The sequence below is a fragment of the Anopheles arabiensis genome, chromosome 2 (genome assembly GCF_016920715.1).
Source record: "Anopheles arabiensis isolate DONGOLA chromosome 2, AaraD3, whole genome shotgun sequence".
NCBI lineage: Eukaryota > Metazoa > Arthropoda > Insecta > Diptera > Culicidae > Anopheles > Anopheles arabiensis.
The window spans coordinates 84,403,868-84,417,200 of NC_053517.1; the positions used below are offsets into that span (position 1 = coordinate 84,403,868).

Below are 13,333 nucleotides of genomic sequence, written 5' to 3' on the forward strand. Positions count from 1 at the left end.
CGTTCCGGTCGTGACCGTAAAATTGCAATCATTATCATTCTGCATTTTCCCAAATAAGCGTTATGTTATTGGGCAGATTGGTGGTGGACTCAGAAATGTTTGCCAAGTGGGTAGGATGGGGAAAAGTGGCAAAAACTCGAGCAAGCTGAAATAGGTATTGTCCCGCTCGCCGTCTCCGCAGGTTGAGGCGAATTTTCGTCCCCGGCTGGGACGAAAAACAAATGCACCACAGACACACACTCACATACATTACGGGGCAGCAGTGAGAGAAAGTTTTATTCCCTGTTCCGACGAGATGGCTGGATATGAAGCTTCCGGACAGTGGGGTCCGGATGGGAGAAAAAGGATGGCAATTTTGGTTTTATCCTTCGGTACAGGCCAAAACACAGCCGCTGGGTGTAAATAGCGACTGTAACCGAGGGATGCTGCTCGTTTGATGGATCATTGTTTTTGTGTAGCGGAGAAAAGTTTGCGTGCAGAACTCAGTGCAGTGGACCCGGGCGAGGTCCAAATCCGGGGCCCGAACCTCCCGGGTAGACCATGGGTACACACTTTGGTATGGTATTTGTAAATTAATTTAAGCAAATCAGTGTTGTGTGGGTTTAAATGAAATGCCCTCTTAATGAGGGCCAGTGGCTGGCAGAACTCGAGGTACGGATTGTGCGGATGAGTGTTGTGAGGGAATTGGATGGGTTGGGAGGGTGTAAGTATCATCAATTGTATTAATTTTGTTTGCTCTTCATGTATGGTGGAGTGCAATTCATATGAGTTTGTTATGCTTCTAACTCATTATGGGGGATTAAATTCAGATTCTGATTTGTTTAAAAAAAGCTCGAAAAATGACAACATTGATGATATTTTTTAAATATCTTTTTAACATTGTATGGGAGATTCAATTTTGAACTTAATCCAGTTTTCAAAACAATCATTTTAATCCAAATCTCTCCTCTGCTTCGACAAAAATCCTGCCAACTTTAAAGCCATTTTCCTTTCAGGTCACACTTGTACATACACCTCCCCCAAAAACTAGTTGGCAGCAAAGTAAACCACCATTTTTCACAAATTACAGCCCACCCGAAACCACCCCCTCCAGAACGCCGTTCCCATCCCTATCGAACCAAAGTTTACGAGTGCTCTTACAAAGCAGAATCCAGCCACATCCAGCCATCTTGGGTGCAGTTTGAGCGCGCCCGAATAAAATCACCCGTTTTATGTCCCACATTTTAAGGTTCATTTACATTTTATACAACACTCCACGGAAGCGAACTGCACTAGCTTACGGGAACAGTGGCTTACTACTGTGGCTTACAGCAGGGCACCGGGCAGGGATGATTGTTCCACCTTCTTCTGCACTATTGCTCCTGCATCGCTCCTGCACGCGTGCTTTGGTGCCCGGTGAATCTTTGCGAGCTGAGCTGCACCAGCACGGACCCGGCCCGAAATCTTCTAGACGGCCCGATGCGCTGGAGTACGTGAAAACTGCACCGCGTGTGTCGCGCGCCTTGTCGTCACTCTCGGGAAGCATATTTTTCAAACCAGCCAGTCCCGGCAGCAATGCTGGCGGGAGGATGGTTGAACGAATTTTGGGTCAGTTCCAAAAAAAAAAAAAACGCCAGCAACGAGCGAAAACGTGACAAACATTACCCAAACAAACGTGCCGGGGAAAAGGATGTTTTTTTTACCCTGCCGCGTACGGTCAACCACCAAGAAGGAAGAAGGAAACGTTCGGACTGTAAGAAAATGGGACAGTTCTTTTGTCTTTAACCCGTTTTATCGCCATGTTCGATTTTGTTTTTTGTTTTCTCTTCCCCGAAAAAGATGCTTGAGGTAGTAAAGGATGGAATAGATGTGTTTTTTTTTTCGTCGAACGAAAATGATCGTTACGGAACAAACGACAACAGTGGGGAAGCGCTTGCTTGGTTAGCGGTAATTGCACCCATGTGGAATTCAAGCGGCTGGCAACAAAATATGACTGAAAAAAGAGACCATAAAGAAGCATCCAATGGAAAGGAATAAAAACATTTTTACGAAATATCCTGCCGGTACATACTGGGAAATGGAAAACTTTTACCTCGATGAACAGATTTGCAGAAACGTTTCCACACACCGGAACCAAGCGGCATCTCCTTGGGTTTTTTTTTCTCTCAACCTCACTCTCCTTTTATTGCCAACATTATTTCTGTTAGACAGAACACACCTCCCGGACGCTTCATGCTGCGCTACTCCACATGCTAGAATTTCCCTTCTCTCTATGAAAAGTGTTGGAAAATTCACACTCAAGTAACATGCCACTGGTTCACACCGGGTTTTTTTATCTCTCTATTTTCCTGCCCGCATGCTGTGAAATATTTCATTCACACTCTCGCATGCCAGCCTCCCCTCTCTTGGGTGGGTGGGTGGACAGAATCTCCCGCTGACTTCTCTCGCCTGCTGCGCCAGCAACGCCACCCACCAACCAAGGACGGGCGAGGATGTGTAGATGCATCAATTCTTTTACCGTTTTATTGCATTTTCTCACCTGCGTGTGATTCGTTCCTGCTGATTCGACTTTTCTATCGCTCTCTCTCTCTCTCTCTCTCTTTCGCTCTCTTTTTGTTGTACCTTCATTCACCTGTTTCAAGCGAATTTGCAGATCAGAATTGCTTCTTTTTCCCAGCCCCAAACACCGCTGCTCTGCCCGTCCAACGACGTAACTCACTTTCGCTACATAGTTGTGCACTTAGGCGAGCTGGTAGGTTGAATAGTGTTATAGCGTGAGGCGTAAAAAAGGCGTTCGTCTACGGAGTGTTTGGTCTGGTTGTCGGCTCGAGCTAAACCATCAGCCTCGCATTCCAGATAAACCATTGCAGAACCTTAGCTCCAGGCTTTAGCGGGGGGTTTTCAGGTTTCAGCTGAAGTGAGGTCTTTTTTTGTTCTCTCATCTTCTAACATTGCACCAACATTACATTCCTGAAGAAGGGGAAGATGTATTAGGTTTTATAATGGCTTTATCATGAAGCCTGTGTGTTTGTGACGTTAGTGTGTAGCAGCTACAAAATCAGTTGAAAAACACTATTTAAAGAGGCTTAAAACATAGCATGACTTAAACTTAGCATGATCATTAAAGCTGCTGAAGAAAAATACTGGAATCTATTCCTCGTAATCTCCTTTCACATGTCTTTTCGCCAAATTATACCAACTTCTATGATCCTTCTACACAAATAAGAGCTAATGAGAAGAACTTTTTTTAGCTGAGTTGTGCAGTTTAATGATTGAATCGGTTGGCTATTTCTTTCCTTTTTGAATGCGACTTTTAGTCAAAATTGCTTATTGCTTCCAAAAACATTTAAGCTTTGAACTAGAAGTTAGGATAAATTGATACAAAAAGGATATTTAAACGTTGGAAAATGTTATTACACATCGTTTGGGCCAAACATCATCTATTTAGCAGCTCGTATAAATTCAAAGAAATGTTGCAAAAACACCAAAATTGCTTTTGCACTTTCATGCTGCCTCTCGATGAGCACCTCAAGAGGCAGCTAAACAAATTCTCAACTCTTAGGCAAAGCCAACCGCTAGCGCCCGTTTTTGGTAATTTTACATTCAGCACCACTCAAGCCGCTGCTTAAGCACCACTAATTGCAGCACGTGCAGCAAACTCTTCCCCCGCTTTTACAGCCACTGCGCTTTTATGCAACGGTTAATGAATGGTTTATTCTAACCGCGGGCTTTGTTTGCACGGTCGTTGCGGTCGGTTGTTTTTGGCCACCACAAAAATGAGGTGCTTTATTACGGTATGTTTAGCAAGCCTGGAGAGCTCATTAATTTCGTCGCTATCCCGGACAAAGATGTGCAGCTCGTTTTGTGTGTGGTCAAGTTAGTGAAAATGCACTTCAGCAACGAGGACGTACACTTATGCACGAGGACTAATAATAGCTATGCGTATCATAAATCTTAAGGCAAGAACGATTTGTAATGATAATTAAAGGCAAAAATAAGACACAGACAGTCGCCTTACAGCTTTCGCGGTGTTTGCTGTCTCATTGGCGCAATTTATGCGAATAAAAACATGATCACAAAAATCCAACAGCCATTGCAGTCCTTCACACAACGAAGTTGATAAATTATCGCACGCTTTCCAGCGAGCCATGGGGTTACAGCTTCCTGCCGTTTTAAATCCCACTTCCCGCGGACCCGTCAGTTGGCCTAGTTCTTTTGTTTTTGTCATTCGATTTTCTCACTGTTTGCGTAATTTTCATACCTCACACTTACCCCGCCCCATGGCAAATGCCATGACACACAGGGTGTACTGTGTACCCGAATATGATGCTCATTATTTTTCTTGTCTCTGACGGCGGGAATTATGGTAAGCTGCAGCCATTGCAACCACGGCGCGCCGAAAAACCTGCATGTAATCCAACGATAGCAGGAACACGCCGCTGCCAATGATGAGTGGTTCTTCCGTCGCCGCCACCGCTGCATTCAACAACCAAAAAAAAAAAAAAGGCTCCCGGTGGGAGTTTTGCTACTCGATCCTGGGTGCGAATCTGCATCTGCACCGTGACTCATGCGAGTCAGCGAGTGGGGCCTTGTGTCTGTGACTTTTGCCCTCGGTGGCGTCATGAAGCTCCGGGACCAGCCCGGAACCATTTCTCATTTTTCATCGGGTTCGCGTATTTATGCGGCGATATTGAATTATTGCACTTTAACAGCATTATTTTGCGGTTTATAGCGTACGCCACCATCGGGTGCTGATCGCTTGCTTTTATTGTCTGTTTTGTGGCTATCGAAATAAAGCGGTTTTCCCTGGTTTCTCTCTTTCTCTCTTCATTACCAGAACCAGTACGGAAAAATCCATTGCTAGCCATGCACGTGGTGAGCGATTTTTCCACGCTTCCGCGCTTAAGGGATGGTTTTTTTTTTCTATTTGCTTTTGCGACCAACCCGGAAAGCATCAATTAAAAGCAATTTCGTACGATAAATTTGGGATTATTGTCTCCCGCCAAGCTTACATGCGGATGTTGCGAAAATTACGCACCCCCTCTCTGGCGCATATTGCTGTGGGCTGGTGCCCTTTTGTGAAGCGCGCCCTGTAAGTTTCAGTGTGAGAATCGAATCGTCCCAATGGCAGATGGCAGTAATGCGACAAGCCAATGCCGCGCTGCTAGAGCAACCATAAATCAGTGCATAATATTGATTCTAATCGCATTGACAGCGGACCGGCCGATCCCAGCTTTTGGGGGAGTGGGTTATGGTGTGTGTTTGCAAGCGCTAAGGACAAATTGTTACCATCGGAGCGTGATTAACGGTTTGCAGCCAGCCGATGGATGGATCTCTTCAATAAGCTAAGCTGTGAGTGAGACAATGTCGCTCGTGCTCAGTTAGAAGCTTCAGGGTTAACTAGTTTAGAAGACGGGTTAAGTCAATTAGCTTTCTAGTGATAGTCCAATAAACTAAGTACTGTGAAGATTTTTGTAATTATGTGTTAACGCTAGTGACTCAAAGAATATTAGTGGAACACCAAGGATGCTTGAAGAAGTTAGTATGCGTTTATTTATAAGCTAGTGTATTGGTTTTTTGTAGCTGAGTTCTACATTTTAACATATCTCTTACTTGTATGTTTATATTCATTAAAGTATTTCCTGCATGGCCTACATCAGTGTTTTCCAACCTGTGGTCCGGTGCATAAACAGACGTGGTTCGCGAAAGATTTGATTTTTTTTTTAATAAAAGCTTATTTCAATACATAGCGTTAAATGTTTTCCCACAATCAAGATTAAATTAAGAACAGGCACGTCTAGAATAAAATATTTACATATTTTTGATTAAAAACTTTGAACTAGGGTTATAAAATGTATGCCCTCAATCGATGTGGGTGGATCGTAGGATATGATCGTGTTCTAAGCGAAGTGGTCTGGGATCTTAAAATGATTGGAGAGTACTGGCTTAAATGCACCACTCAAAACAAAGAGGAAAGGTCCTAAAATTTTACAGAATATATAAATATTCCTATAAACCTTATGATAATACTGCGTTCTACGTACTACGTAATTCGTGTTTAAATAGTCGATATATATGGACAGAATCACTAATAGTTTTTTAGTTTCAAATTAAAATACCAAAAGTCCATGAACACAGAACAACTATGAACTATCGGTTAAAACTTAAAAGTCATCTCCGATTTCTTTAAATGCTCATCGATATTGTTGACTACAAACAGTTACAGGAATCTGACTGACTCGTATACAACATATTTTTAATCCAAAAAATCTCTCAAATAATTTGATTAATCATTTAAATTCTTGGTTTAAAAGAGTACTAAATGACTTTAATGAAACGATTCAAAATTTAAATGTTTTAACTGACGTAATTAAAGATTATTGCTTGGAACAGTATTATGTAAACCATTATCACGGAATGATATGTAATAAACATTTTAAATATTTCGAACTAAACTATAATCAGTACAAAATTTTATAAGTTGGGATCAGATGAAATTAAAATCATTTCCTAGTACTTCAGGATTTTGCAGACCCTTATGACACTTTTCCGTGTTTGTATTAACTGTTACTTCTACTTTGGTTTATGACGAAAGAAATGAATAAACTGTGGAACAAACTCAACAATGTGTTGAAAATGTGGATAATTCTTGGAAATTCCTACATCCTACTGTAGATTATTTTTCCCCAACTGTCACCCTTCTCTAATACAATCCAAACACACGCAAGTTGTACAAAATCGTTCGAAACATTTTTATTGTTATTTTAAGTGTTGTAACTGTAACATAAACATCAGCGGACACCATCTCAACAACAAATCAACCCTTGCTGCCCTGTCCCTGGGGTACCATCTCGATCACAACCATGCGCTTGTCTTTTGTGTTTGGTTGGCTGTGCTCTGTTGGCTTAGCCCAGAGTGGCCCGTAGCCGTGCGATCTGTGCATCGAGCGCGGCCAGATTGAACTCCTGATCACGCGGCGGATTGGCGCGGATCTCCTCGAGCGACTTCAGCACATGGTCCGGTACTGGCGGCTCGACCGGCAGATGGGCACCCTGCGGCTGGAACCCGTACGTGTCGGCATTGTACGCCACCCGGTACAGCACACCGTCCGGACCGGTGTACGAGTACTCGCCGGCCGCATTGGCGCCATCGTAGCTGGTCTGCTGCGCCGCGATGCCGTTGCTCGTCTCGTATCGATAGTTGTACGCACCGCTCGGGTCGTGGTTCTGCTCCTGCGCCAGGATGACGGCCTGCGATTCGGCCGTACCGAGCGGCAGCGGTCCGCCGAGACGCTTCTGGGGAGCGGCCAGCACACTGCACACGGTGACCGCGGCCAGGATAAGCTGTTGGGCACGATAAGAGCACGAAGGAGGAAAGAATTAGAACACCGGGAAGGCTTAGAACAAACACACGAACACACACTAACCACTTTGCTAAACATGTTTGCGAAATACGTAGACAAGAATAGAAAACACTCGCGACTAAACCAAACTATGCGAACGAACGAGCTGACAGTGACTGGTGCCGGTTAGTGCACTTGTCGGCATCTTTTATACACTCTATTGCAATACCCACCGACAGACAAGCTTGCTGGCAGTTGCTGCAAGTTACCAAATTATACGCCTCCCTCTATCCCTTCTCGCCCCCTTTTCAGGTGGCCGGTTCCGTGTGAAGCGGGCTGCAGTTAGATTGCCACCCGCGAGAGAAGTATGATTCGCGCCTTCACAACCTTTTGGCCCAGTGAGCTCGCGATGAAGGGGCGCGCGCGCGATGATGATGAATTTTAGTCATCATGCGATCATCCACCCGAACGCCAGGCAACCATCTCCCTGCCGTTCGATCGTGGGTATTGGTGGGACGCCGGCAGAGAAACCCCGGGCTTCTTGTTGCACCGTAGTCACCGTAGCAAATTAGTCGATTAAATGTCACTCGCGTAAACACGCAATTTGCTCATGAGCCAAGTTGAACGCGTCGGGTGGGAGCTTCCCTCGGCTCTCCTCAATTCCGACGCTTCTCAAATAACAAAAAAAAAAAAAATACCCGCGGTCCAAATGTTGACCTCTCCTTCTCCAGTGCGAGCAGCGCGTCGAGACCATTGTTTGAACTCTGGACACAGCCCCACAGCCACCAAGTGGCCCATTTTGTCTGAGCCTGTTTTGTCTGCCCGGTGAGAGACGACGCAGACACACAAAACGTCATCAGCAGCCACCTGATCATCAGCGGGATCTTTCGCACATGATTACTTTCGCAACCTTCGGATATTAATCTAAACCAATCTTGTGTACCTTCCCAAAAACGAACGCAAGGCTTTGTAGTGTGTCTGTTGTGCCGTTTGGCATTCCATCATTTGGCGACGGCAAATCGGATTTCATTCAGTGCGCTTTTACGAACATCGCCAAAATCGGTACCCGACAGATGTCGATCTTTTGAATCTTTTGGTTGTTGGACAGATTTTTCCACAGATTTGATAGACTTTTGACAGATCGCACAAGCTGATGCTGATGGTCCGAGAAGTATGACGAAAGCAGGGCTTTGTTGGGTCGGGCGACCTGACACGAATCTCTGTTTCTCTCGGCTCCGAGGTAGGAAAGGTCATGGTTTGATGGAACCCAAATTCATTTTTGGAGAACGGTTTACATTGCAAAATAAGACACCCGGCACTCGTCAGTCAGTTTTGACAGTCAGACAATCCGGTTTTTTTTTTTCAACGGCGACACGCAATCCGTGTGATTGTCGCTCTTAGTTTCTTGGGAAATGCCAAAGTTCAGAATTGGATGTTCTGTCGGCACTCTCGGCTTGATCTTGCCGTATTACATATGCGACCAAAACTTAACACGAGATTAAACTAATGATCTGAGAAATTGCGACAAGTGTGCACCGTCTCTTCAGACACCGTCATCCCTCCGTATCAAACCCTCCCGAAAATGAAACCAATTCACCAACGAAATGCGAATTGAACTTTGAGAATTCAAATAAAGACGCCGGCATGCTGGCAAAAGGTCGCCCACCACTGTGTGTGTGTGACGTCGTTTCGGCTTCTCAGTTCGCGTGCGCGCCGGCAGAGCAAATGTCAAAATCATGTGAGCTTCTGGGGAGGTCGTGGATATAGATGTAAGCCGAGTCTTCCGCCAGCCAGCCAGCCAGCCAGCCAGAGCTAGCCTAATGCCGCCGCGACAGCTAATCGTTACAAATTGGTTTCGTCTCAATTGCACGCTCGCAACACTTCTGGTTCGGAGTTCTCGCTTGCGGGTATCTTGTAGCGGGAGAAGATCGAAAGAGCAACAGAAACGAAAAAAAAAACACACACAACCAGAGCTCATCTTGTACACCAAACCCCACACAGTTAGAGCTTTTTTTCTTACTACAATCCCGTTCTTTCGTCGTCGTTTGAAGTTGGTGCGCAGGGGGGCGGTGCGCTGCCAGTTAGAATCCGGTTGTAACAGGGAAGCTGTGAAACTGGCCACCCGGGCGTAAGGCCATGTGCCGTGCCCAGCAGTGCCCCGAAGCATTTATTGAACTATCGAGTGCGCCTCCCTATGCGCCCACGATGCGCTCATGACTCGTTCCCTTTCTCCTCCGCACACTGCAGACAGTCATGATCGTCATCTTCGGTCCGGTGGCGGCGGCTGTTTGCGGTGTTGCGGCTTATTTCACTTTCAATTAAGGTACACTATTAGCCGGTGACCGTTCGCTCGTTCGAACCTCGTCTTCCTTCGTCTCGTCGGCTGCGTCGCTCGGTCGCTTGCGGAATGTTGCAAATCAATATCATCTCAATCCACATTCACGACGTCGGCGAAACAAGTTGATTTTGTATTTGTACCCCCTTCCCATCCCAGCCCCGTACACGTCTTTGTGGCGTTGCCTGGCCGGGAATAGCTGGCCGAAGGCGGACGGGCGCACAAATTCTCTCACGGATCTCACCCCTGTTTTGGTTCTCAATCAACCCAGCTTTTTGGTGGGGCCAGGGCCAACCGCTTCTTCCACGTCGGCGGCGGGCGGCGACTCGCAAAATTAATGGCAAATGGGCCGAAGGTGCAAATTTGTGTGCGAAGGCATACACACAACGAAACCAAATCGAGAAAGCCCCTCCTTTACGGATTGATGATGAGATCCACCCAGAAGATGGGGGACGGGGGGAACGGGGCCGTGTTGGCACTAAAGCAGGGTGTGGGCACAGATGGTTGGGACCAAATGGAACGGGTAAAAGGTAAGCGTTGCGTGATTATGTAATTTGTTTTGCACTTTGTTTCACCAAAAGCAGTACTACCGCAGGCAGTTTGAACTGGAATCGATCCCTTCGGACGGCACACGCATCCACAACAAGTTCTCGTAAGCCCAAGCTTTTCTATGCGATAACGTATCACTTTAATGGGAATCGGATGATCCCTCATCAGCAGCACCATTTCGGGGTGTGCGAAGGAGCTTAGCTACGTTCATCTGTCAAACCACCCGGAGCCCAGTTTGTGCCCCTTAAAGACCACGTGACATGCCTCTGTTTTTTTTTTTTGTGTTGCTATTGGCTGTGGAAAACAATTCACTTACGCATCCCGAACACGTTTCGGTAATTTTTGTGTGCTGATATTATTTATTACCCCAAGCGGTGTGTTGCTGGGCCTTCGTTTTTGTTCTTTCAAGAAAAGCCCACCGAAAGAAGGGTAGACGAAACGACTCCGCTTTTCCACCTCTCCTGTTGCTACTGGCAATTCTTCAATATATTCCACATTTGTACTGAAGACGTGAAAACCCCATTTCGTGCCTTTTTGGCGGGGGACATGAGGAGAAACGATTGGAATTCTGGAAAAAGCCGGGTGACGAAAGCAGAAACAATCCTACACGATCCGAGAGGTTTTTTTGGGGGACTCGTTCCTAGTGTTGGTCTCTGGCTCGAAGGCGCGACAATACCGAGTCCCGCCTAGATTATGCGTATCCGTTTCCACTTCGTTCCGGCTCGTTCCATCCGGTTGGTTTCGGTTTCTTCTATTCTAGCTGCTCGCGTGTACGCTCTCTTGGTCGTGCATCGAGAAAAGGAAGCGTGATCCCAAGTTTGAAAGAAGGATGCCGGGGTAGGATGATGATTTGGTCCAATCAAACCGAATTTGGTGATCGAAAATTCGATATTCGCTGCGTGCTTTGTGCGTTAATGTTTTGTAACTGTATTCGAAACACTGTTTCAGTGCCAACAATTAGGGGTTGGCGTAGTCCGGGGATGGATGGTGTTAAAGAGCCTTCCTTTGTTTTATACTTCAATGATTCGGTGTTTGCCATCGTGATCAATCTTTTCCAACGGACGTACCATCATTCGCGTTGCCTGCAGTGACTCGAACGAACCGCGGAACGTGTGCCATATGATACCGCCGCGGTACGAATGCTTCCCGATTAGATAGCGCCCATTCAGATGCCTAAAAAGAACGAAGAACCGGCAGGATAGATTATTTCAGATTCCCAAATCCTTCCCTCTAAACCTTCGCGTGGTTCGACTTACGCATCGTAACACTGCAGAAACCACCACGCACCGTGATAGTACGACGGACAGTCGTTTGCCGTGTGGTCGTACGTGCTAAAGTTCATGCCCTTGTGAAGCACCAGCGAATCGCCTGCCGTCCCCGTACCCCGGCTCAGATGCTTGAGCGCATAGTTTTCACTCTCATCGCCGATCAGGAAATCGTTGTAATGCTCGAACGCCGTCACACCCTGGAAGTCTTCCAGCTCGACCAGCAGCTCGTAGTGCGGGCCCGAGCTCAGAAGCCGGTGCAGCTTCTCGAGCCCGAGCCAAAACTCGCCGCCTAGATCGCCGAACCCGTCGCGATACTCCGTCCAGTTGCGGTAGAAATCGACCGTACCATCGTACCGCTGCTGGAAGACGAGCCATCCGTCACCGTACAGCCGGTTGTTGGCGCTGACCGACCGCACGAAGAATGACCCATTCTCGCGCCCGTCCGGATTGTGCTCGTACTCCTCGGAGCCGTGGGCAGCGGCTCGCAGCTGGTGCTCCAGTCGGGCCACCTTTATCTCCCGCGAGCTGGACACGTTTGCCAACTGGTCTACCACTTGCTGCTGTCCGTGGAGGATGTCTTTAATGTCGTCGCGCAAATCCTCACATTCCATCCCGTCCTTAGGTTTTGGAAGTAGTGCGCTATTCAGCGTGGAGATGCCGTGCTTCAGTTCCCGTTCGCAGAAAGCGCTCGTTTCGAGCAGTACACGTTCCAGCATGATGTCGAACTTGCTCGCAAGGTACTCGAGACTTTGGTCAATGTGCAGCTTCAGGTCAATCATCTGCAGCTCCATCTGGGCAGCGTTGATGGTAGACTCCGCAACCGAGGCGACGGTATGCAGCGGCATGCCAACGTTTATGTCCGTATTCAACCAGCCTTTGATCGATACGCCCAGCTGCAGCACACAAACACAAATCACAAACCCGCGTGACGATGCCATTATTGAAACTAGGTGTAACAGTGCGATAAAAGGTGCATTATATACGAATATTGGGGCGCCGCCGCAACTGCTAGCACCCTTTTTTCGCAATTTTAATTAAAGCGCGATAACTGATTCGGAGCTATTTGAAGTGAAAAAAACAAAACAGCAACACGATTGTGCAATAGCAACAAGGCGGAATTGGTTCATAATGCTAGGTTGTTTTTCATCACGTCGGCTCATTAAAGAGTTCAATTAAAGAGAACTGATTTAAGTTTTATTAAATGACTTCTGTCGTTAATCTAGTGCTTGTGAGTGCGGCTTGGTCCGTACCAATTTTGCAACTCAGGACAGGAATGTTGTTTCACCGAGCTTCAACTGCTACACGACATAAACAACTTGAAACTGACTCATCCCAAATCCCGTTTCTGTTTCTTAGAAATTCTTCCACTCAGCTTGTAAACCAGTACCATCAAATTAACTCCCTTATCACCGGCCATCATCCGGGCGACAGTTTGCGAAAATTAATGACCTAAAAAGCGACCCCAAATCGAACAGTCATTCGGCCACAATTAAAACACTGTCCGCGCATAGTCCCAGAGGAGTGACTTTCTTTCCCGAAACTAAAATGCTGATGCTTTTTTGGAAGCCATCAAAACTTTGGCCCAATCACACAGAGGCTACAAGCTGTATTGATTGGTCTTGGTAGCAAATTGTCACGACCGCGAAAATAGAAGCTGCCGCAAACTGGCAGCTGTTTTTCCCACCTACTTACAATTTGAATTTCATCGCCGGTGTACACCATTTTTCATCATTTTCCGTCACGTTTTCCTTGAACGCGCAATCTATTTCAGCTAGTAGAAGGGTCGTGGTTTCCTTTTTTCGCCGTGCAAGCTCATCCAGTGGAATGGCAATCTTCAATCGTACGCTTTATGAGTTGTGG

At 46.5% G+C, this 13,333-nt stretch overlaps 3 protein-coding genes across 7 annotated transcripts in view; 1 reads left to right on the plus strand and 2 right to left on the minus strand.

Annotated features, from left to right (window-relative positions):
- The window catches only part of LOC120896588 (Krueppel-like factor luna), a 302,013-nt gene that overhangs the window by 175,115 nt on the left and 113,565 nt on the right, over positions 1-13,333 (plus strand). The window lies entirely within an intron of this gene.
- On the minus strand, positions 6,708-7,537 carry LOC120896591 (endocuticle structural glycoprotein ABD-4-like). The gene is made up of 2 exons (XM_040300811.1): positions 7,406-7,537; positions 6,708-7,322 (listed from the first exon to the last, which is right to left on the minus strand). The coding sequence occupies exons 1-2, from the start codon at positions 7,418-7,420 to the stop codon at positions 6,885-6,887; spliced, it is 453 nt and encodes a 150-aa protein (XP_040156745.1). The 5' UTR covers positions 7,421-7,537; the 3' UTR covers positions 6,708-6,884.
- On the minus strand, positions 10,542-12,428 carry LOC120896590 (angiopoietin-related protein 2-like). The gene is made up of 2 exons (XM_040300810.1): positions 11,462-12,428; positions 10,542-11,378 (listed from the first exon to the last, which is right to left on the minus strand). The coding sequence occupies exons 1-2, from the start codon at positions 12,409-12,411 to the stop codon at positions 11,216-11,218; spliced, it is 1,113 nt and encodes a 370-aa protein (XP_040156744.1). The 5' UTR covers positions 12,412-12,428; the 3' UTR covers positions 10,542-11,215.